At 40.0% G+C, this 23,888-nt stretch overlaps 1 protein-coding gene across 12 annotated transcripts in view; it reads left to right on the forward strand.

Annotated features, from left to right (window-relative positions):
• The first annotated feature begins 1,017 nt into the window (after positions 1–1,017).
• Positions 1,018–23,888, forward strand: part of afdn (afadin, adherens junction formation factor) — a 102,299-nt gene continuing 79,428 nt past the window's right edge. For 4 of the 12 annotated variants that reach the window (XM_031902298.1, XM_031902296.1, XM_031902294.1 and 1 more), the window contains exons 1-3: positions 1,020–2,118; positions 8,521–8,716; positions 12,180–12,295. In XM_031902298.1, coding sequence (XP_031758158.1) covers positions 2,017–2,118; positions 8,521–8,716; positions 12,180–12,295 — 414 coding nt within the window. In that variant the 5' untranslated portion in view covers positions 1,020–2,016. Of the gene's footprint in view, positions 2,119–8,520; positions 8,717–12,179; positions 12,296–23,888 lie in introns of all 12 variants that reach the window. The other 8 variants (XM_031902292.1, XM_031902299.1, XM_031902295.1 and 5 more) reach the window with 6 other exon arrangements.

Raw genomic sequence — 23,888 nt, forward strand, 5'->3', positions numbered from 1 at the left:
AGACTGCGTATATAGGTTGACTTGCTGATCGGGGGGGGGGGGGGGGGTTAAAAGATTTTGATTGGGCGCCATTGAAGACGCCTGAGCAAAATCTACGTTCAGGGCTGAATCAGCAGAAGGAGGTAGAAATCCTATTGTTTCTAGCTCCATATTTGACAATTCAACCCTGAACGTCTGTGGAGGGTAGGAACGATCTTTCGTGCAACTGATGGTCGCACGGAAGATTGAAAATCGACATGTGTGCGGCCACCTTAACTGAACAGTTATGTCCCATGCTTTGGGTCTCTCCATCGATATGAACCCTGCTCGTGCATGCACAGTTGGTGGGAGCAGGAAATCTGCTTAAACTGCGCATGCGTAAGCAGGGTCCTGTTGGCGGTGAGACCCTGTCAGTCTGCTGGCTTGGGTTACAATGTTTCAACAGTCAGAGCCACCAGGGGAGAGAATAGAAAAGGACAGGCAAGCACTGCTTCTAATAGCAGTTATATATACAAATAACTCAAAAACCATTACAAACTTGTAATAAATGTATATTGCAAAGCTGCTTAGAATTTTGGTTTCTTTTATTAGGTAAAAAATTATATTTTGCGTTGCCTTGTCCTTTAAAGGACTTCAAAATGTATTCAAATTACATATAATATGTACCTGGAAATGTGAATGCAATGGTGGAAATGATTAGAGGTGAGCCTGGAAATCATTTTAGTTATATATTAACTTGGTTGGTGCCAGAACACTTGTTAGTGAGCATGATGGAATCCCCCAAATATTTATGAAACCTGGAATGCTTGTTCGCTGTTTCCTTCCAGAACAGATGTTAGCTGGTTAGGAGCCTGGAGTTATTATTGCTAGTGCACCTGTAATTCTTATTTGTAGTGAGGTGTCAGAGCCTGGAAAGCTGACTATAGGGCCTGGAATGCTCGTTTAGATGCCTGGAATGTCTCCATGCAGGAAAATTGCGCTGCCCAGAATTTCCCCTAGGGGAGCTGTTAATTCATCTCTCCCGGAACCTTTCCAGTTATTCCACAGCTCCGGGAAACCTGTGTGGATGCACCTGCTGATGTACTTGCTGTTTCTGTAGGTTGCAGTGGGGCTTTCTCTAGCGTGAGGACTCACGAGTGGGCTACTAAAGGATTACATTACATTACAGTCTTCCTCATGACACACTGTGTTCTGCTTGGAAATGACATATTTCGTAACAACCTAAAATGCCCCCAAAACGTGCCTTAAATGTAAAGTTATGGAATTCAATGTGTGCGCTTTAATTGGCATCTCAAGAAAACCACTTGGGGTTTTTGGAATCGACGAACTACAACTTGCAGATACTCCGGCAACAGCTCATGTGAGGAAGCAGGAGGTGGAAAGGGCCGCCTGATGCCCGAACGAGTAAGACACGTGATAGCAGGGGATTCGTTGTGGGCATCACGATGCTTTATGCGCTTGCAGGCATGACATGAACAGGCCAGACGGCACGCAATCCCACAGCAATAGCTGCCCGGCGCACTGAGCACGGGAGCGCGCAGCCCATAGCGGGAGCGCGCAGAGCTTTGTGCAAATAGGAGGAGTAAAGCGGCGGCAGGAGCTTGTGGCCAGTGGGAGGGAAGGGAAGGAGATAAGGAAGCTGGGCAGACAGTAACTTGGAACGCTGAACCTGATCGAACTGGAATTCCTCTTACATACTTTACATTGCGAAGGCCCGTCGCACCCCTTTTACTGCGACATTGAGTATGTTTTGTAGATCCTGAAAGAATACAGTGCAAATTTGCTTTAGATAAATGATTCGGTATTTTTTAAAGAAGAGACGAGAAAGGAAGATAACTGGAAGCTCAGGCGATCACGTTCACCCGGGAGATTCTAACAGGAGGAGTTATTATGGGATAATTTTTTTTTTTTTTAATGCGTCAAGTGTTTAGAGGATTATTTCATTGCCGTCGGTGCTTATTTTTCTTTGTGCGTCTTCCTTCACCTTTGGACTTTGGCGCTGTCAATAACACGAAGCGGGTGTGAGGGCCGATCAACATGTCGGGGAGTCGGGAAGAGGAGCGCCGCAAACTGGCAGACATCATTAACCACTGGAACGCCAACCGGCTCGACCTGTTCGAGATCAGCCAGCCCACCGAGGTGAGTGCCCCTCCCCAGGGAGCCTCTGGGGACAAAGCCCAGCCATGCGCATATACAATGGGGCCGCCGGGATTTCAGTGCATTTCCCATTTCTATTCCCAGGCGGCACGAATTTGTGTCCTGGTGGGAAAGTCCACGGTGTCTGTATGGGGTAGCGCTCTCACATTTGGTACATGCCCAGTGTCACTTATTCCAGTCTGCACGTTGCGCTAAAGACAAGACCGTAGGTTCTGCTCATTCTGTAAGATTTACCAGTTTGTGGAAGTCTATTCCATAGGCAATTTGCTTCTGGGCCGGTGGCTGTGTTGATAAACAGTGTAAATTATGCCACAATGCACCACATAAATAACTTGCCATATGGGCACGAACGTTCCAGTATCCTTGTGTCCCATATTTTTATTAACTGTGGCAAACAGTCAGTGGCAGGAAGCTGCATTCCTGTCACAAGAACAATGAAAACCGCCCGTGGAGTTGCTTTGCTTTGAAAAACCTGCTTCATTTCCTGAGACACGAATAAAAGGGATTGGCCCTGTGCATTTGGAATAGTTGGCAACTGTACAATACAAGTTACACAGACTAAAGCTGTAGCCTGTTAGGAGCTAGGGAGTTAGTAGAGCTAAGAAAATATAGTTATCCTGTTGGGAGTTATATACCGTGTGTCATTATGTGTATATATGTCTGTACATACACACCTGCTGTTTATACAGTGTGTGTGTACATATAGTCACAGCAAGGACTTTCCAAGATACGAGACTGCAAACCATATGTATGTGTATCTTTATTTAGTGATACTTTGTATGTAATTCTGTACAGGGGTCAAACATAGGAATACGTACACATGGTAAGCACAGCAACAGAGGTCAGGTGTAATATTTAGGGCAATGACACACAGAGCTGCTACTTCTTGTGGCTACAAATAGACGATACAGATAATTGTCTTTGTAGCCTTGACAAGTAGCTAGCTACAAGTTCCTCTGTGTGTCATTGCCCTTGGAGTGAAGACACACAGAGCTACTTGGTAGCAACTACTTGTCACACTACGAAACACCAGGAAATCCCCTGCCATACTGAGAATTGCTTTTGCTAAAATGCACGTAGAGATTTTCTAGCCTGGCCGATCGATATCTGGCCAATTTCAGGCCAGATATCGGTGGGCCAGGCCGCTCGTTTCTGCCCATACACGGGCCGATTAGCTGCCGAATCGGTCCAAGGGACCGATATCGGCAGCTTCTATCGGCCCGTGTATGGGGGCCTTTAGGGCAGTGGCAGACGGGGAAATTAGTCGCCCCGCAACAAATCTTCGTTGTCGCGGACGGCAAATTTCCCCGCAATGCCATCCCATCGGCAAGAATGTAAATCACCGTTGGGATGGCATATGCGTTGCTATTATTTCCCGAAGTTGCTATTGAGAGGAAACTTTGGGCGACTTAGGGAAATCATAGCGTCACGTAAGCTATCCCACTGGCAATTTACATTCTAGCCGGTGGGATGCATTGCGGGGAGATTACTCGCCCACAGCAATGAAGATTGGTTGCGGGGCGACTAATCTCCCCCTCTGCTGCTGCCCTTAGAGAAGTCACCTGCAATAAAGCTACACTATTGTGGGCGACTAATCTTCCCGACATGCCATCCCACCGCAAAGAATGTAAATCACCGGTGGGATGGCATACCCGTCGCTCGGTTTCACAAAGTCTTCCAAACTTTCCTTGGGAGGCAGCTTCGGGCGACTTCGGGAAACGATGCGAAGCAATGCGTGTGCCATCCCACCGGTGATTTACATTCTTGCCGGTGCGATGGCATGTCGGGATATTTGTCGCCCGCAATAGCGAAGATTTATCGAGGGCAACTGATATTCCGGTGTGCCACTGCCCTAAGGGACACGAGAAAGGAGGCCTCTGTGTAGTAAAAAAGGAATCTTTGGATGTATGTTTTGCCTGCGGTAGCCCAGATTTAACTGTGGGTGAAAAATCTACCTGTGTGCCATCGCCCTAAAAGTTGTAGTAACACAGTGTTACAGGATGCTTGTCGTTTTTTATGGATGAAGTACCTCCTACAAGAAAAAGAGTGATATTTGTTTCATTTATTTATATATCAGTGGCCTGTTATGCAGCACTTTTAGGGTGAAGACACATGGAGCTACTTAGTAGCAGCTACTTGTCACAGCTACTAAACATCAGAAAATACCCTGTCACAGACAATACTGAGAAATGCCTCTACTAAAACACATGTAGAGACAATTATCAGTAAATTATCAGCGTTGTCTATTTTTGTAGCTGCTACTTGTAGCTCTGTGTTTTTTTACCCATACAGAGGTTGTTCTCATATCAATCCATACCCCAGTGGAGTTACTAAGGGCAGAACTACACAGAAGTATTTGTGGGTCAGACTTTCTCACCTACAGGATCTGGTCATGGGTCTACATCAGACAGCCAGCATATTTCAGTGAGAATAAAAGGACTATCAAATTTTAGCACCCAGCATGCAGGGTTCCCTTTCAAAAGTTGTGTCATGTGAGACTTTTTTGTGTAATTTACAGATGAGATTATTTAATTTTTTTTGGTGGACATGATCTGTCAATCTTACAGTAGTCTTCTGTGTAAGGGCTGAACTACATGAAAATTTTGTTTAATATCTTTGTGTTGACAGATCACATCCTAAAAGTCAGATTTAGTGCCCTGTAGTGCTGGGATCCTTACAAGTGGTAAGGGCACACAAAACGTATCCAACACTTCTCTGTGCTAGTGGATTTTAATTAGGCAGAGAAAAGTGGATCTGTTCTTAAAGGAGAAGGAAAGTCAGTCACTTGGGGGTGCCAAAATGTTAGGCACCCCCAAGTGACTTCAATAGCCTACCTTTTACCCCGGGCTAGTGCCCCTGTTCAGAGAGAACAGCACCAGCCCGGGGTAGCTGCCAGCGCTTCCTCCTTCCTTGTTCGCTGCGCGTGCATGCGCAGTAGAGTGAAAAGCCGAACTTTAACAGTGAAGTCGACTTTTTACTCTACTGCGCATGCGCCTGTCCCGGACATTCAGCAGCAGTGCGAGTAGGAAGGAGGAAGCGCTCACTACAGGTACCCCGGGCTGGTGCTGTTTTCTCCTAACGGGCACCAGCCCGGGGTACAAGGTAAGCGATTAAAGTCACTTGGGGGTGCCTAACATTTTGGCACCCCCAAGTGACTTTGCCTTTCCTTGTCCTTTAATATTGGCTTCCTTTATCTGCACTGAAAAGTACATCTTCCTCCCACGTGTGGCTACACAAAGCAGAGATCAGCCTGAAAAACGGGAAAGCAGGCATTTTCAGTCTGATCTCTGCTTCACTCCATGTAGCCGCATGCATGTAGAAGCTATATGTTTCAGTGCAGATATAGAAAGCCTTTGATTAGAGCAGGTCCACTTCTCTCAGCCTGATTTATATCCACAGGTGGAGAGAAGCACTGGATACACTTCATGTGCGCTTGCCCTATGGTTTGATTCCAGCCAAGGCACTATCTGCAGGAAGTTTGTATGTTCTCCCCTTGTCTGTGTACCTTTCTTCCCTCAAGGCTGGATTTTTGTCTGGTACCACCCTAGGCACTGGACCATTCTTGCTTACTTGTTCTGTGTTTTGACAAGCTATACTAGGGAGACTTTTTTGCCTTATTCTAATACATTTACTGTTTGATTTACATAAATAAAAAGACAAAACCATGCCGCTTTAATAATTTTTATTACAGTGGGAAGGATCATCAGATTTTGCATCATTTCTCAAAATCTCATGCAGATACGTAAAGTTTTGTGAGACATATCTGGTTATCTGGCTTTTCCACAGTTTCATTTGGAGGGCTGTCAGTGCACTGCATAACTTTTGCTTCCTACATCCTCAACTTCAGAGGATCTGATGCTGTAATCGAAGGAGAAAGGGAGCAAGCATGGGCCAGTGGGGCCCATCGGGTTTTTCTCAGTGTCCTGCTTGCCCAGTCCGACCCTGCCTCCCAGCCCTGCAGCTCAACTGTAACAACCACTTTACCACTGTGGTAAAGATATTGGAAGTTAACCTGGAGTTCTGAGAAGTTACTAAGGACTAATGTAACTAAACTCAAATACCTTAATAAATTACATTGAGGTGCATTACCAGCTGTATGTGCATGTGTGTGCACACAAATATACTACTGTTTTTTTTATACACACACACATATATATTTAAAGAAAAAGTGGACTTTCAGGGGCTTTACATACAACATAGTTTAGGCACACTCATTTTAATATTGCATCATTTTGTCAGTGGCATCATTTTGTCAGTGAGAAGTTTTGGATAGTCTCTAGAAACTTATTAAAGTATTGTGACCATTTTGCAGGTCCCTGACACATAGACCAAATTTTCAATGATCAGCCTCTATTGCCACAGTTGATCTGGCTAACAGTAAGCCAGGTTGGCTGACGTGTTCTCTATAACTAAGTATAGTATTTTTAAAATATTTTTAAGCTAAGATGTTCTTGTTTTTGGTTAAAAGCTGAGATAATGTGCTGTTTCCATGTATAGTTTTTCTTGATCTTACCCACCCATTGCACTGTACATCCAAACACACTAAACATTGTTACTAAAAAGCTGAACTAATATAGTTTACTTTTTTGTAACACCTGCTTGCCCTTCCCTTTAACTTTCCATACTCACCCTACCCCTGGGTTAATGTCCTATTTTCTCGCACGCACTGCTGTAGCAAAGTTTGCAAAGGTCAAAGCCTATGCTTAATTTACTGTTTTGATCTTTGCAGACCTTTCAGGGACAATAAGTGTAGACTGGCCTTTCCCACCAGTGGTTGCTTTCCATTCTTTCAAAAGGGAAATATTTGACCTATAACCTTTTCATTTAAATCGGTTAAGTATAAATGAGAGTTCTTTATGGTTGCTAGAGACAGAGACAGTGGCAACCAGAAAAACATCTGCTTCTAAAGATAAGACTTTATATTTTTACTTTTTTTTAATTGTATTTATATTTAGACCCAGTTCTGTTTATTTTATTTTGTGATATCCTGACCACCATGTAACTGTAGTCTTTGGTCTAGCAGAAAAAAATATAAAACAAAAAATATAAAAAAAAAATAAAACAATATAAAACAATTCTTCTTGAATACAATAACCTTATATTCCCTTTTCAGCATTTGCTGTATGATTCCCTTGCAGTGGAATCATACAGCAAATGCTGTGTCACCCTCTTCCCCTAGGTAGCATGGTACCCTGTAGGTTGTTGATTCTCTTTGCCAGTGGCCGAGAGAAACTAAAACCTTGGATACCACTTTGTACTTCTTACAGGTCTGTTAATCACAGAATGTGCAAGGCATTCTGGGAAGTTGAGTTTTAACTGGAGAGGAGCTTACAACTGCATTATTGTTTCAGTATTGTATGTCAGAGATAGTTCAGACATTTGTAATTAATGTATATTGGAAAAATGCTTTGCATTAAAAAAAATGTTTTATGCTTTAACCTGTGTTTGTTCAATTATTATAGCACCCCTGTTTGTTAGCTGATATTGTAAAGTACAGTGTAACTTGCTGGCACTATATAAAATAATAATGAGTATTATATAAAAAATTTTATTTGGGTTTTCAAAATCTATAAGCACTGCTTTGTTTTTAGTTTTGTTAGAAGCTCATACTTCATGTCCTCTCAGTTCGGTTCTCAAATATCTTATTTATCATACTCCCACCCAGTTGCATGTGTTTAATATTTACATTTGTACCTGCCTATTGAAACATTGATGTAAATCACTGGGCTGCATGGGCAGTGTGGCTAATGGCATGTTTTGGTGTTTTAACTGATGCCTTTCTTATAAAGAGCAATGCTGGTAAAAAAACCATACATGGGCTGAGATAGGCTGCAGTTTATTGGGGCCTTGTAACAGCCTGCCCAAACCATATCTGGTCTAAAATTGACCAGATATCTATGGGGCAAGTTTTAAAATCTTGTTGGTGCATTTCATAGGACCTTGACCAGCAGGTCTGCATAGGCCCATATAAGGATCTGATCAGAAATGTCTCTGTAATGTAAAGCTGCCCATGCACAGATCTACTTGTTTAGTGAGGTCCCCAAACAAGTTAATTTTTTTTCTTCAGTATGTCCTCCTAATGTGGCAAAATTGGGCTTATTTGATCGTTTGACCCTAGGGCCAACGACTGGATTACAAAAATGGAACTGTGTGATATTGGAGTGAGGACCACATCACTGATCTGATGCGGTCCTTGATCTGACTGGAAAATCAAAACTTGCCTAATCAACATCTAGCCAATTTTTGGGCAAATAAGCTGGTGAATCAATCAAAATTTCCCAAATCAGCATCTTGAATATGCCTGTGTATAGTCACCCTAATGCTTCACTGGAAAAGCAACAGTACATATGAAAGAAAATAACTTATTCCCTCTCAATTTATTAGGATCTGGAGTTTCATGGAGTCATGCGCTTTTACTTTCAAGATAAAGCTGCTGGAAATTTTGCCACAAAATGTATTAGAGTTTCCAGCACTGCCACAACACAAGATGTCATTGAAACTCTGGCAGAGAAATTTCGTCCAGATATGAGAATGCTGTCTTCCCCTAGATACTCTTTGTATGAAGTTCATGTCAGTGGAGGTATGTAACTTTTTAAAAACTATTTTGCAATGAATTTAATATGTGATGTTAGCTGTTATCAAGTGTCAGATATAAGGTTTTGACAAGGTTTAATCTGGTCTTAACCCTTAAAAAGTATTATGCTGCAAATTATGTTGCCTGTGTATGTATGAACTGAACTAGCAAGCTTGCATGTATTTGTTACTTGTTTAAGGAACTGTTGTAAAAAAGAAACTGGTAAAATGGATAGACTGCTCAAAATAAAAAAATATTTGTAATATAGTTCGTTCGGCAAAAATGTTATCTATAACTTCTTAATTAGTTAGTGACTTTAGAGGGGCAGATGGGACATAACTGTTCAGTTAGCCTGTGGGCAAGCAGGTCAGATTCAAATGCAATCTAATTGAACAGTTATGTCCCACATTGCCCCCCTCAAGTAACTAAGTAAAAGTGGAGCGAAGCATTACCGGTGGTGTTGCCCAGAGCAACCACTCAGCAATTAGATTTCAACAGTTACAAAACCAAAGCAAAGCATCTGATTGGCTGCTATGAGCAACATCACTGGTCTGCCTATCATACTGAACTTGCTTTAAAAGTTGACCAGGCATTTATGTGCAGTTCCCTGATACATAGCAGAATGAGTGTCCCCTGCGGCACGTTAATACCAGGAACTCAGGACAGTCGCTTACAGAACTTCTACTAGCACTGCACTGTGTTAACATACTTTCCTAAAAAAGCATAGGTGTGAAACAAGTGTGTAATTGATTTTGGTGAATTTATTGCATTTTTGTTTCATTACTGTTAATTCCTCAAACAAAGACAAGCACTGCACAGCAAAACTAGCAGAATTTTTACCATTGATCTCACTGTTCCATAATTTCAAAATTTCTTTTGTTTCTTTAATAGGTTTTATTGTTTGTTTTTTTAAATTCTGCATTGTTATTTTTTTTGGCAAAGTTTTGTTATACTATAAATAACTGAAATTAAACTATTCGGGAGAACCTTGGAGTTCTTATTTATCGTTTTACTATATAACACATCCAGAGATGATGGTACAGGTATGGGATCCATTATCCAGAAACCCATTATCCAGAAAGTTCCGAATTATGGGAAGGCCATCTCCCATAGACTCAATTATAAGCAAATAATTCTAATTTTTAAAAATGATTTTCTTTTTCTACCTACAACAGACTGATCAAAGCTAGATGTTAATGAGGAAAATCCCACTTGTCACTATTACATGTAGACCCAGTAAATTTGGGCCCATATATGTGTAATGCCCCATGACTGTTCCATATACTGGACTATTACTAAAACGGGCAATTGAATACCCTTCTGTTGCGCTAAGAGCTGTTAATGGGCTCATGAAGGACCTTGTGCCAAGAGTGTAATATCTGTGCTTGCCACTATTTAGCCCAGCACGTTGATTCTGCTTGCTTGGCACACAAAGGGTTAAAACACGAGTCTTGACCTCTAGCAAGCTCATGGATTTAATGTGTCTCTTGTTTTAAAGTAACAGAGATATCATAAATTAAGATTACCACCTCAACCATCTAAAACCAGACTACTGACAGCAAAAAGGACAGCAAAATCTTAAAACTCTTCCTGTTAAAGTCAAGCTGCAAGAAGGGGTATTTGCAAGTGATATAGGATCACAGGATGTTCAGTGGATACTGTCCCAGGTAGTTGGAGCACTATGGCTGAAAGCAGTGAAAATGCCTTAACAAATAATTCACGTATCACCACGTTTTAGTTGTGATTCCAATTTGCTCTTTATTTTGTACAGTAACGCCCACATTCAGTACATTTTATTGAAGTCGTGTTTAAGTGCTGACTGTGTGACTTCATGCTGCAACTCTGGTCTGACTGGTTAGGCCAGATGAGACACTTGACTTTCACATCTGACTTCTACAAATATGTAATTTTACAGATCAAAGTGCTTGCGTGATTTACATTATAGGCAAACTGTATGGCTGAAATTAGCCACTGTGTGAAATGTACAGAAATACCCCTTGACTTGAATGTGGGGTTCAGCAAGTAGCCGCCTTCAAGCTGTGATCTCTGTCACACTAATGTAGTTTATACCTGGAGACCATGGGCTACATTTAGTAATTTACTATAGTCAAGGGGAATGGATGAATCCCAGGGCTTTGATGGAACCACTGCTGCTATCATGATTTTTATGGTGTACTAAATTACACTGTTTACGCAGCAAATAATTTAAAATGTTATTCTTGAACCAGCAAATGTATTTTTTAAGTTGTAATATTGGTTTATAGGCAGCCATCTTTTAAAGCAATGCATGTGAGAGGGAGCTGCTATTTTGCTACCTTCCCATTGTTCTGCTGATTGGCTGCTGGAGAGGGCTGATATCACTCCAACTTACAGCGCAGAAGTAAAGTGTGACTGACGTTTATTAGACGACAAGTCACATGGCTGTGGCATCTTAGGAAAAGAAAAATATAGCTAGCCCCATGTGAAATATCAAAATTTAATATAAAAAAAATCTGTGTTTTTGAAAAACAATGTGTGATTCTGCTGGAGAAAAGCTATTTGCATCTGATTTTACACATGAGCAGCTACAATGCAATGCAGTGTGATCTGTAGTTTATGAATTGATTGTGCAAGCAGGTATGGGCATGCCTGTCATGTCTTAGGACTTAGTGTTTAAGGGCTGTGTTGGCCGCGACAAATCTCCCCGAAATGCCATCCCACCGGCTAGAATGTAAATCGCCAGTGGGATGGCATACGCTCGCGGAAGAGGAAACCAGCGATTTCGGGAAATCGTGGCACCGTGTATGCCATCCCACCGCCGATTTACATTCTAGCCGGTGGGATTTCGGGGAGATTAGTTTGTTAGTTTGTCGCGGACGACTAATCTCCCTGTCTGTCACAGCCCTAAATTCTAAATGAAAGTCTTCTTCTATTCTCAGTTTAGAGCCTATAATTAAGGGCTCTTCCCGAAACGTGCCAGGATGTTTGCTTCAAAGTAGCCACACATGTTTAAATATTTTTGTTAGAAGAAGGAGTGCAGCTTTTTCACTTTTAAGCTTATTTTTTTTACCCTAGAAATGCACTTAATGTCAAGCAGAACAAACTATTTGGTTCTAAAGCTGTATTGCAGTCTTGTGCATAGCAATGGCAGTAAGTTATATGCCTCAGCAAGCAAGCTGTTGTGTAATATAGGACCTAACCCACTGCCAGCCTCTGTGCCAAGCCACCTTCAATCAAATACTGATGGAACCTGTAATAATCGAGCAAAGTCAATGAACTGAGAGGGGATGATTGTGAAGACAGCAATGTTACATAGTCACTTGTTTGTAAGGTTTGAGTCGTAAAATAATTTTGTTATTTTTTGAAATCCTGACAATTTGTGTATCACAGCAAAATAATACCATTTTTAAAAGTTGTAATACCATTTGTTTTAACTTTTTTTTTTCATTTTTATTTCCCCTTTCCAAATGTGTTGATTGCTTCTTTAAAGAAGAAAGAAAACTTGACTTTGAAGAGAAGCCTCTTGTGGTTCAACTTAATTGGAATAAGGACGATCGGGAAGGAAGATTTGTTCTAAAGAATGAAAATGACATCTTTCCAGCTAAAGTAAGTGTTTTGCCATATACATTCTACTGACGATTAACTAGTTTACTTTTTTGGCAAGACTTTCAGAAGGTAAAAGATTTTTAGTATCCTTTGTGGGCCACATCATCATAAAGTTGGACAGCTCTAACTCTCATCCTTCATTGCAAGGAGAAGTCAAATGCTAAAATATATTTGTTTGACATAGAGTAATTAGATTTTTAGGAAGTGGAGTGATAAAGTTGCACCTTTAATTGGTGATATTTCCTTGGGGTTGCTTAAACAGTATCTCCTTCTTTGGCTTCAACGTCTACAAATAACTACAAATATGCTGTGTGTTGTATTAGCGGTAAATGTTGATACAGTGCCATAGTTGTTGTAAAATTAAAGATGTGGTTTTAAAAAAAGTTGTAGGTTGATTATTTTTTACTTTAATTGTATACCTCAAGGTTTCATAGAAACCAGTGGTATATCCATTGTGCATCTAAAATAGTAACTTATCAGCTGATGGAGCCTTTGCCTTTCATAAGTGTCCAGCTGATCTAACAACAAAGCACTGCTAGGTTTTCCATACAAGCCTTTAAGCCTTTACATGCTGTAGATAGTAAAGTTTACAGTGCTGACTCTAAAGTTACAGAGTGCCAACACCATTGATTTTATGTTTCTGGGTTAAAGGTTAAGCATTGTGGGATTTGCTGAAGTCCTGGCAATTTATGATCCTGCTTGTAATACATATTGGCACAACACAAAGGGTTAACAGCATATATAAAATGTTCATGCTAATTAGTTTGTTTTTCATCCACTGAACCATTCTTTCTGGCTACTTTGAAAAGTAACCTGTAACCTGAGTACCGCTAATTTTTAGATTCAGCCACATTCAAAAGATTTGGAGTCATACCGAAGTATGAACCCTAATTTTGAATATTTAAATTTAAGCAAAAAAAAAAGACTGCATAATCTGTGTAGAAAATATTTGACACCTTCTGAATTTATGCAAACAAAAGAAATAATGGTGAGTGCAATGGTGTAGATTATAAAAATGCTTAAAAATGTATTCATTAAAATTCTACTTCACAAGGGTGATTTTTAAAAATGCATATCAGGCAAATAGCCTTTTTTCCAATGTGCAAGAAACAGGCTGCTGCATCAAGTTACATAACACGTGGACATTAATTGTGCACCTTGAGTCCTGCTAATGTAGCCAATATGAAAGACTTGCGCACCAGTCTTTTTAGCTTCTGCAGTCCTTTAGGTCTTTTAGCTAGAGGAGTCAAAGTTTTCGCTGATGTTATTAATAAACGCTAGGAGCCAATTAACATGCATGTATGTTTTTGGAGTGTCAGAGGAAATGTCTGAATCCACTGTTTCCTGTGAATAGTGCATTCCTACTAGCAACATGTCGTTCAGTGGCACAAACCACTGATAGGGAAGGGGTTATACAACTTCATTCTGTGAACTAATCTAATAGTCTGATAGTGACCGGCTTATCTGCTGCTGAAAGCATAAAGGTCCCCATACACGTGAAGATTCACTCGCTTGGCGAGGTCACCAAACGAGCAGATCTTCACCCAATATCCCCACCTACGGGTGGGCGATATCGGGGAATGTGTAGGTTAATTCGATCGTTTGTCCCCAGGGCCAAACGATCGAATTATAATGAAGGGTACGAGCCGATGCAGTCCCCGATCCGACTAGATTTTTTAACCTGCCCGATTGATATCTGCCCGATTTCAGGCCAGATATCGGTCGGGCAGGCCCGCCGTTAGTGCCCCTACACGGGCCAATTAGCTGCCAAATCGGTCTAAGGGACCGATATCGGCAGCTAGAATCAGCCCGTGTATGGGGACCTCAACTGTAGAGTGTAATTTATTATGAAACTATAATTTAAATTATGCAAATATACAGTGGCTTGCAAAAGTTTTCGGCCCCCTTGAACTTTTCCACATTTTGTCACATTACAGCCACAAACATGAATCAATTTTATTGGAATTCCACGTGAAAGACCAATACCAAGTGGTGTACACGTGAGAAGTGGAACGAAAATCATACATGATTCCAAACATTTTTTACAAATAAATAACTGCAAAGTGGTGTGTGCGTAATTATTCAGCCCCCTGAGTCAATGCTTTGTAGAACAACCTTTTGCTGCAATTACAGCTGCCAGTCTTTTAGGGTATGTCTCTACCAGCTTTGCACATCTAGAGACTGAAATCCTTGCCCATTCTTCTTTGCAAAACAGCTCCAGCTCAGTCAGATTAGATGGACGGCGTTTGTGAACAGCAGGTTTCAGATCTTGCCACAGATTCTTGATTGGATTTAGATCTGGACTTTGACTGGGCCATTCTAACACATGGATATGTTTTGTTTTAAACCATTCCATTGTTGCCCTGGCTTTATGTTTAGGGTCGTTGTCCTGCTGGAATGTGAACCTCCGCCCCAGTCTCAAGTCTTTTGCAGACTCCAAGAGGTTTTCTTCCAAGATTGCCCTGTATTTGGCTCCATCCATCTTCCCATCAACTCTGACCAGCTTCCCTGTCCCTGCTGAAGAGAAGTACCCCCAGAGCATGATGCTGCCACCACCATATTTGACAGTGGGGATGGTGTATTCAGAGTGATGTGCAGTGTTAGTTTTCCGCCACACATAGCATTTTGCATTTTGACCAAAAAGTTCCATTTTGGTCTCATCTGACCAGAGCACCATCTTCCACATGTTTGCTGTGTCCCCCACATGGCTTGTGGCAAACTGCAAACGGGACTTCTTATGGATTTCTGTTAACAATGGCTTTCTTCTTGCCACTCTTCCATAAAGGCCAACTTTGTGCAGTGCACGACTAATAGTTGTCCTATGGACAGATTCCCCCACCTGAGCTGTAGATCTCTGCAGCTCCCCCAGAGTCACCATGGGCCTCTTGGCTACATTTCTGATCAGCGCTCTCCTTGTTCGGCCTGTGAGTTTAGGTGGACGGCCTTGTCTTGGTAGGTTTACAGTTGTGCCATACTCCCTCCATTTCTGAATGATCGCTTGAACAGTGCTCCGTGGGATGTTCAAGGCTTTGGAAATCTTTTTGTAGCCTAAGCCTGCTTTAAATTTCTCAATAACTTTATCCCTGACCTGTCTGGTGTGTTCTTTGGACTTCATGGTGTTGTTGCTCCCAATATTCTCTTAGACAACCTCTGAGGCTGTCACAGAGCAGCTGTATTTGTACTGACATTAGATTACACACAGGTGCACTCTATTTAGTCATTAGCACTCATCAGGCAATGTCTATGGGCAACTGACTGCACTCAGACCAAAGGTGGCTGAATAATTACGCACACCCCACTTTGCAGTTATTTATTTGTAAAAAATGTTTGGAATCATGTATGAGTTTCGTTCCACTTCTCACGTGTACACCACTTTGTATTGGTCTTTCACGTGGAATTCCAGTAAAATTGATTCATGTTTGTGGCTGTAATGTTACAAATGTAGAAAAGTTCAAATACTTTTGAACTCCGAATACTTTTGCAAGCCTCTGTATGTATAAATTAGGCCCAAATTATTTGAAGTTCGCTATCATGTCCACAATGAAAAATGTTTGCAGTCACTGATATGGAAACTAAGAACCAGGGGTACATCATACCAGAGCCAGGCCAACACAGAAGGGTGCCCAAGTCAAGGCCCTGTCGCCACTAGCCCCCTGTTTGGCAACTCTATCTTAGATGAAGAGGTACGTGTCTAGGGTTCTAGAAGATCTAATTGTTTTCCATCTTGGATCGCTCTAGATAGCTTTTATATTTTAGTGATTATACAAGTATGGGATCCGTTATCCAGAAACCTGCTATCCAGGAAGTTTCAAATTACAAAAAGAGCGTCTTCCATAGACTCCATTATAAGCAAGCAATTCTAATTTTTAAAAATATTTTCTTTTTTCTCTGTAATAATAAAACAGTACCTTGTACTACTTGTTCCCAACTATCTTGATACTTGTACTATTTGACCCCAAGATATAATTAAACCTTATTGGATGCAGAACACTTCTATTGGGTTTAAAATGTTTTTTTTTTTAAGTAGACGTAAAGGAAATGTAACACTAAATTTTTTTAAGTAAAAAAGCTATTCTACCCTGCACCAGTAACTGCCCTATCCTGCAAACCACTTAGTATTTTAAATGCTTTAATAGAAAATACCTGCTAAAACTTGGCTTCCTGTCAATTGAAGTACGGTGATACGGCAAAGGAAGGAGCTGCATCCACTATGCGACGATCGATTGATCGAGCCTAGCCTGACTCTTTCCTATACAGAAAGAAGGCTAGGCTCGCTCAAACGATCGTTGCATGGTCATTGCTGCTCCTTCCTTCGCCGTACTTCAATTGACAGGAAGCCAAGTTTTAGCAGGTATTTTCTATTAAAGCATTTAAAATACTACGTGGTTTGCAAGATAGGGCAGTTATTGGTGCAAGGTAGAATAGCTTTTTTACTTAAAAAATTTTAGTGTTACTTTTCCTTTAAGGTATGGAGATCTAAATTATGGAAAGACCCCTTATCTGTAAAAACCCCAGGTCCGGAGCATTCTAGATAATCGGTTCCATAGTGGAAAAGGAGTTTTTTTTTTTTATTTTTTTTATTTTTATTTTTTTAAAAACAATCGGATTCCACATGTGCAGATATAATGTCCATTGCAGGAGAATACCAAAGTAACATAGGATTTGACATATATAGTTAATATAGGGTATAGTGATATGCGTTGGTTGTCTTCTATCTGGTCGTCTTGGAGTTCTGGAGCGGTAGGGTAATTGGTCTCACGCTTGGGTGTGCCAGATTACCATGGGTATGTTGTGGAAAGAATCCGATTCATACTTAAATCAAACGGTCAAAAAGAGTATGGTATGAGGCTTCTAGTGAAACCAACATAAACTATATACATTTAAGTTCACTGGATACCTGTTTTCTGGGAAAAGGAGTTTTTAATAATGATGATGCAAAAGGGCAGTGCCCAGAATTCTGAGAAAGGAAGCACAGTAACCCATAAGGGGGATGAAGTTTTGGCAGAGCAGGGGGTTGAAGCCCCATGTTTTGGGTCTGCGACCTGTATATTGGAGATATACCCCTAACTCTTGAGAGATTCAGATTAATGATAAAAGGGAGCTGTGTTAGAACCTGTAAAATCTCTGAATGTGGTTGGGTTCAAAATTGAAACCTTGCAGTGAAGTTACTTGATACACTTGATTCAGTGCTACCTTTTTACAGGGTGCATTTATGCATATACTTACAAATTCACAAAGGAACACACTTAACCCTAATGTTGAGAATGTCAGTGTAAAGGGCTGTGCAGGAGAGATTTATCAGTCTTGTCATCTCATCTACATCAATTCATTCTTCATTACTCATATTATAATCATTGTCGCTGTGTGACTGTATTTTTATTGTGCTTATTGGAATGAATTAAGAAGAACTTGGACTAAGAAGGAGGGTATCTATTAATTTATTATCATGGTTTTATTGCTATATACTTCCCACATCTCAATGTGTGTTTCTTTTATTACAAACTCTTCATTTACCTTTAACTTGGAATAGATGCATTTTGCAGGGTATGTGGTAACTGTATCTCCACATTTTGTGCTACCCTAGTGCCAGTAAATGTGGTAGGGATCTAAGATTGTAAGCACCCCTGGGGCAGGTTAGGACTGATGTTTAAACCGGGGACAGCAAACCAAAAACATAATAATAAGAGAAAATGTAGTTATAGTATAAGTAAGTTTTGAATATGCATTATTTTAAAATGTTCATGTTTTAAACTTGTTTGTAACTGAAAGTATTTGTATATCCATTTCTGTTTACTGGTTCTGACCAGTGGTTCTGAAACAATGTACTGAAGTCAATTCTACTGTAGGTCAGTTGGCTATTGCTACATTGTTTTAGGAGTCCAAAGTAGCAATGCAGAGAATAAAAATGGCCGGATACTGCTAACTGTAGTAACTCCATTCATAAATAACTTTAAAATATGTAATTAATATACATTGGAAATTTGCTAAGAATTACATTTTCTTTTATGTTGCAAAAAACTGTTTGAGGGTGATGCGCTTTATATTATTAAATTGCCTTTTTAAATATGTTTTTAACTTTAACTGTATTTAACGGTGAATTGGAACAGGAGTGAATTAGGTAGGACTACATTGTATTATTGCTTTTGCGTGTATATATTCAGGAAGAGTCAAGCATAGTAAAGTAAGGCATGTGAATGTTACTATGCTTGAGAAAGCATAAATGGTTGACAGTTTCTATTTATTTAGATGTGTTCAGTTTGCTATGCTTGAATGGTTTTTTGCTAGGCACTAGAAGACATTGGTGTTAAATTTCAGTGAGCCAACCATTGCATTCACAGGGTGAACTAAACAGCAGGTGGTGTATACACATTCCAGGGTTACACAAATGAGTGTTTAGTTTGCAGAAAGTCCATAGATTTAGTAAGTGTTAAAAAAAAAAAAGTATCAAAGGACACTATAATTATGATTTATTGAATTTTCTCTTTGTCTATTGAAGGTATTAAAAGGTGTAAAATGAATTGGCTTGTTTTGTTATGTAATCTTTCTGTTCAAAATATACACCCATTTATTGAACAGTACTGTATAATGTGTTGCCACTTTATAAATACGTGTTAATAATTTTATTAAAGATAGATAAATATGAAAATGTGCCAGCATAGGCATTTCCCTGTATTCAGAGCATTTCAGTAGGAAAATGAAGTTTGCAGTGGCCCTTAAACTCTGTTTACACAGCTGCCAGACTGTAACGTGTATTTACTGTTGTGATCAGCTTCTCGTGATGTTGTATGGGTGTATAAAGAACCTGTAGAAAGCACTGTAAGCCATACAGATATCTATACTTTACAGCAGGGATCCCCAACCTTTCTTACTCGTGAGCCACAGTCAAATGTAAAAGGACTTGGAGAGCAACATAAGCATCATCAAAGTTCATGGAGGTGCCAAATAAGGGCTAAGATTGGCTATTAGGCAGTCTCTATGCACCCTATCAGCTTACAGGGGGCTTTATTTGATAGTAAATCTGGTTTTTATTCAACCAAAACTTGCCCCCAAGTCAGGAATTCAAAAATAACTACCTGGTTTGGGAGCACTGAGAGCAACATCCAAGGGGTTTGCTCACAAGCTACTGGTTGGGGAATCACTGCTTTACAGGATAGATAGAGGTAACAACGGTTTAGCATTAACACTGTATAGTGTTAGCATTTTGTTTGTTTGTTTGTTTTTTATCATAGATAATTACCTATGACTTGCGTGTTTTGACAAATTAACTTTCAATTATTTTTTTTTTTTAAATTGGATTTTTCTGAATATTGGCACTTAAACACAAGGTGAATTTGTTACTACTACTACTACTACTACTACTGGTATGGGACTTGTTATCCAGAATGCTCAGGACCTGGAGTTTTCTGGATAAGGGATTCTTCCAAAATTTGGATCTCCATACCTTAAATTTGCTAAACATTAAATAGGATTGCTTTGCCTCCAATAAGGATTAATAATATCTTAGTTGGGATCCTGTCAAGGTACTATTTTATTATTACAGGAAAAAAGAAAATCTTATTTAAAAGTTTTATTAAAAATTTAAATTATTTAGTTTAAATGGAGTGTATGAGAGATGGCATTCCTGTAATTTGGAGCTTTATGGATAACAGGTTTCCAGATCTTATATCTGCACTATCCTTGAAGCTATAACTTCCCTTGTAGTACAGGTATGGGATCCATTATCTGGAAACCCGTTATCCAGAAAGCTCCAAATTATGGAAAGCCTCTCTCATATAGACTCCATTTTAATCAAACTATTCAGACTTTTAATAATCTTTTAATAATAATAATGTAATTCTTTAATAATAAAACAGTACCTTGTATTTGATCCCAACTAAGATATAATTAGTCCTTATTGGAGGCAAAACAATTCTAGTGGGTTTAATTCATTTTTTAGTAGATTTAAAGTATGGAGATCCACATTACGGGCCCCTTATCAGGAATATCCTTCGCCCTGAGCATTATCGATAATGGGGCCTATACCTGTAGTAGGTTACAAGCACACGCGACTAATCTCCCTGTGTGTCATGGCCTTTAAGTTAAATAGGTTGATATTCTAGGTGCTCAGCAAAAACAATCCAAGGCCTGTGCAATTTATGAAGAAGCAAAGTGCTGGTTAGAAAGTACCTAACAACTTTGCACCCTCTATTCGTTTTAGCTTTTGTTCTGCAAATTTTGCAGAATTGATGCATAGCTTGTATCTAGTCACAGAGGTAAATTTTGCATTAAAGGCAATTATTACCTATCATCCTCAAAGCCAAAATGAGCATTTTCTGAAAAAACCCGCCACCTGCATTGAGTGTGTAGTTATCTCTGCTTGTGTGGACATTTTTGTTAAGGGTATTCCTATTGTATTGCCTTATGATTCATTATATGTGTTTAAGCGGAGAACAAGTATGGAGTACATAACATGACAAGTCTCCCCTGCGATGTTATAATAAATATACCAGAAGTTACAGTGCTTTTCTGTACTAAAACAGCAGAATCCTTTATCTCACTGCTATCCAAGCAGTTTAACACAGAGGGTAGAAAAATGAGACTTTGCCCTTTGTTGGTGTAATCTTTTAAGTAAAATATACAGGACAAGGATTCTGCAAACTGAAATTCACTTATAACTTATATCACTTGTCTTATTTACATCTAACCAAAATATCTAACCTCTAGCTCTCCTGCCATTCCTGAATAAAAACACCCTGTACACACGCATGTGCATTGTACAGTTAGGACATGTAAGCCCTGCCCCCCCCAACAGCCTTTTTGAAATATTTTAATAACTTTCACTGCTGCTGTTCAAAGTTTAATATAGTAAGGCTGCAGCATCCACCTAATTGCTTGGGATTCCTTCTTCTCTAACCCACTTGACCCCCTCACTTAGGAACTGACTTTGGCTCTTGGCTAACTAAGCATGCTCAGTTCTTCTCAACTCAGATTACCAAACACGCCCTCCATTCTAGCTGCCAATAAAGAGATGGCACTGCTGGTTTCCATAGAAACTCTACTCTAGCTGGAGAAATATATTCTCTTAAAGGGGAACTATCATGAAATTAATAATCTCTAAAATTAATAATCACAACAAATGTTTAAATTCTCCAAATATAATGTATTACAAATTCTAAATAGTTTTCAAGATATATGAGTTGTTATACAGTCCCCCCCTTGCAGCTGCACTTCTCCTACCCGGCTTCTGGCCAGCTCTGAAGTCGGAGTCGGGTACATTTGCATGACAAGTCTGCCCTCAACCTCATTGGTTGTTGGGCTGTCAATCAAACCCTCCCTATTCACAGCCTTTCTTCTTAGTTTTCTGAGCGCACAAAAATCTCCTGCTCTCTCCCCTTTGATGCCCCCCTTCTCTCAAGAATGAGATGTGTAAAGTCAGTCAGTAGTAAAGTTACTTTTAAAGCTTCTTTCTCCCTCTGCCGATGCACTGATAACTCCTGCTCTTAAACTCCGCCCCCCCACTTCCTTTTACTCGGCTTGCTGCTTTATCAAACCCTTCCCCCTGCACAAGCACCACCTGAGAGTCTCAGCATAAGTACTAGGGAATGTGCTGCAGAGAACAGTGAAGGAAGGCAGTGAGCTACTGATTTTCTATGTCTTTCTTGGGGTAGGGGGAGAGTAGGAGTTTGGTTTTCTTTAGGATGCTTTTAAACTTCCTTCATTACAGATACTGCTGGCTTTCCACTTTAGGGGGCAAAGAAGGAAATGTGTGTGTAGGAACAAGGATAAGATAGTAAAGTAAACTATAGTTTAGTACTTAGCTTAATTGTAGAAAAATAAAATAGATAAACTATATTACTATTAAAATGAAAGTATACTCCATAAAAGTGCCAAAACTATTTTTGATGCAGAGAATTATAGTTCTACAATAGTTTAAACACTAGGTACCTCTCCAGCAGAGCATGTTAACAGCAATAAATGATGATATGATGTCAGAAAACTCATTCTGTTATAGAAGCATTTGGACTGTAGTGTTTAAACTACCACAGAACTATAAGTCTCTGAACCTAAAATTAGCTTCTTGGCAAACTATTTGGTAAACTATGCCTTATTCATTATAGAGTTTTCATATTTTATTTTTCCACAGTTATTATCACATTTTATAGTGTTTTCTTTCCTATCTCCTCCTTGCTCATATTGACCACTAGTTTTTTTTGCAAGTCCATCTTGTTGAACTTTAACCCTTTAAGTGCTGCAGAACTTTCTGTGGATCAAATTCTCTAGGTACCACATAGCCCCTAGGCAATGGGCTTAATCAGGGAACAAGTGGGTCTTTGGGCATAATCATAATCATGCAGTTGCCCTAGACAGCAGCAGACATGTGGAAGCTGTACTTCCTGTGGCCCCTATTTTGGATTTGGCCAAATGTGTACTTTTGGGGTTCTCGTGCCATAAAATGCAGAAACCACACACCACCATTAGAATGAGATTCCAGTGCCTGCAGCTGTTGGGAGGATGCATTGCATTCAGCATAGTGGGAGGGCGGGACATTGCTACTGGTTTTATGACATCACAGCAAGGTGTTGCCACTCCCATTCAGCGATCACTTGAACTGGCTCTCAGGGAAAGGCTCTTGACAGTCTGTAATATTATTCCTTTTATTTTAAAAAGTAAGCATTTTTGGTAAACAAATACATTTGAGAATATTATTATTTTCACCATATCTGTCCATTTAGACAATTTATTTTTCATGATAGTTCCCCTTTAAAGGACATGGAAACCCCACACACAAAAATGTAATCAGTGAACATCCTCTTTGAAATCTTTCAATACCTGCCACACTGGCTGTCTAGAGGTTAATAGTAAGGCTGCAGCATCTCCTTAATCACTTAGATTTGCTTCTCCTCCTGTAACCCACTCGGCCCCTTCCCTCAGGAATTTGCTTTGGCTGTTGGCTTGTGGGCATGCTCAGTTGTTCTAAGCTCAGATTACTAAACACACCCCCCCCCCAGTCTAGCAGCCAATAAAGAGATGGCATTGCTGGTTCCCATAGAAACTCATCTCTAGCTGTCTGTTTCAATTTTTTCTCTCCTGAGCTCAGCTTTACCATTACAGTGCTCAAACAAAGCTGAACTTTTATCAGAGACAGTTGTGCCTGTGTGAGCCTGTATTCTTGGTGAAATGTTTGCTGAATAAGGGTCTGTGTGTGTGTATGCTGTTTTCATATCTAAATGTAACTGATTATGTATCAGAGGAAAAATGGCCAGTGGGTGAAAGCTGCTATTTGCTTTAGGAAAATGTGATGGTGCTGGCAAGCTGAGGGGATATATGCAGTACAAATGGTGCTAATTGGGTGGGGGAGACGTGCCCAACTGATATATATTGTAGGAAAATGTAGGCTTTATATATCCTTTAATCTCCTGCCTTGAGCTCAGATTAATCATTATAGGGCAAAATCCAAGCAGGACATTTTACCAGTAAGTTCTGCCTATGTAATCCTGCATTCTTCTTTGAATGAACTTTACAGCACACGTCCTGTTTGCAATGTAAATGTCACTGAAGATGTGTGAGATGGAAATTGGCTGCCAGTTGAAGGCTGCTAATTGTTTTAGGAAAA

The sequence above is a fragment of the Xenopus tropicalis genome, chromosome 5 (assembly GCF_000004195.4).
Source record: "Xenopus tropicalis strain Nigerian chromosome 5, UCB_Xtro_10.0, whole genome shotgun sequence".
In the NCBI taxonomy this organism is placed as follows: domain Eukaryota; kingdom Metazoa; phylum Chordata; class Amphibia; order Anura; family Pipidae; genus Xenopus; species Xenopus tropicalis.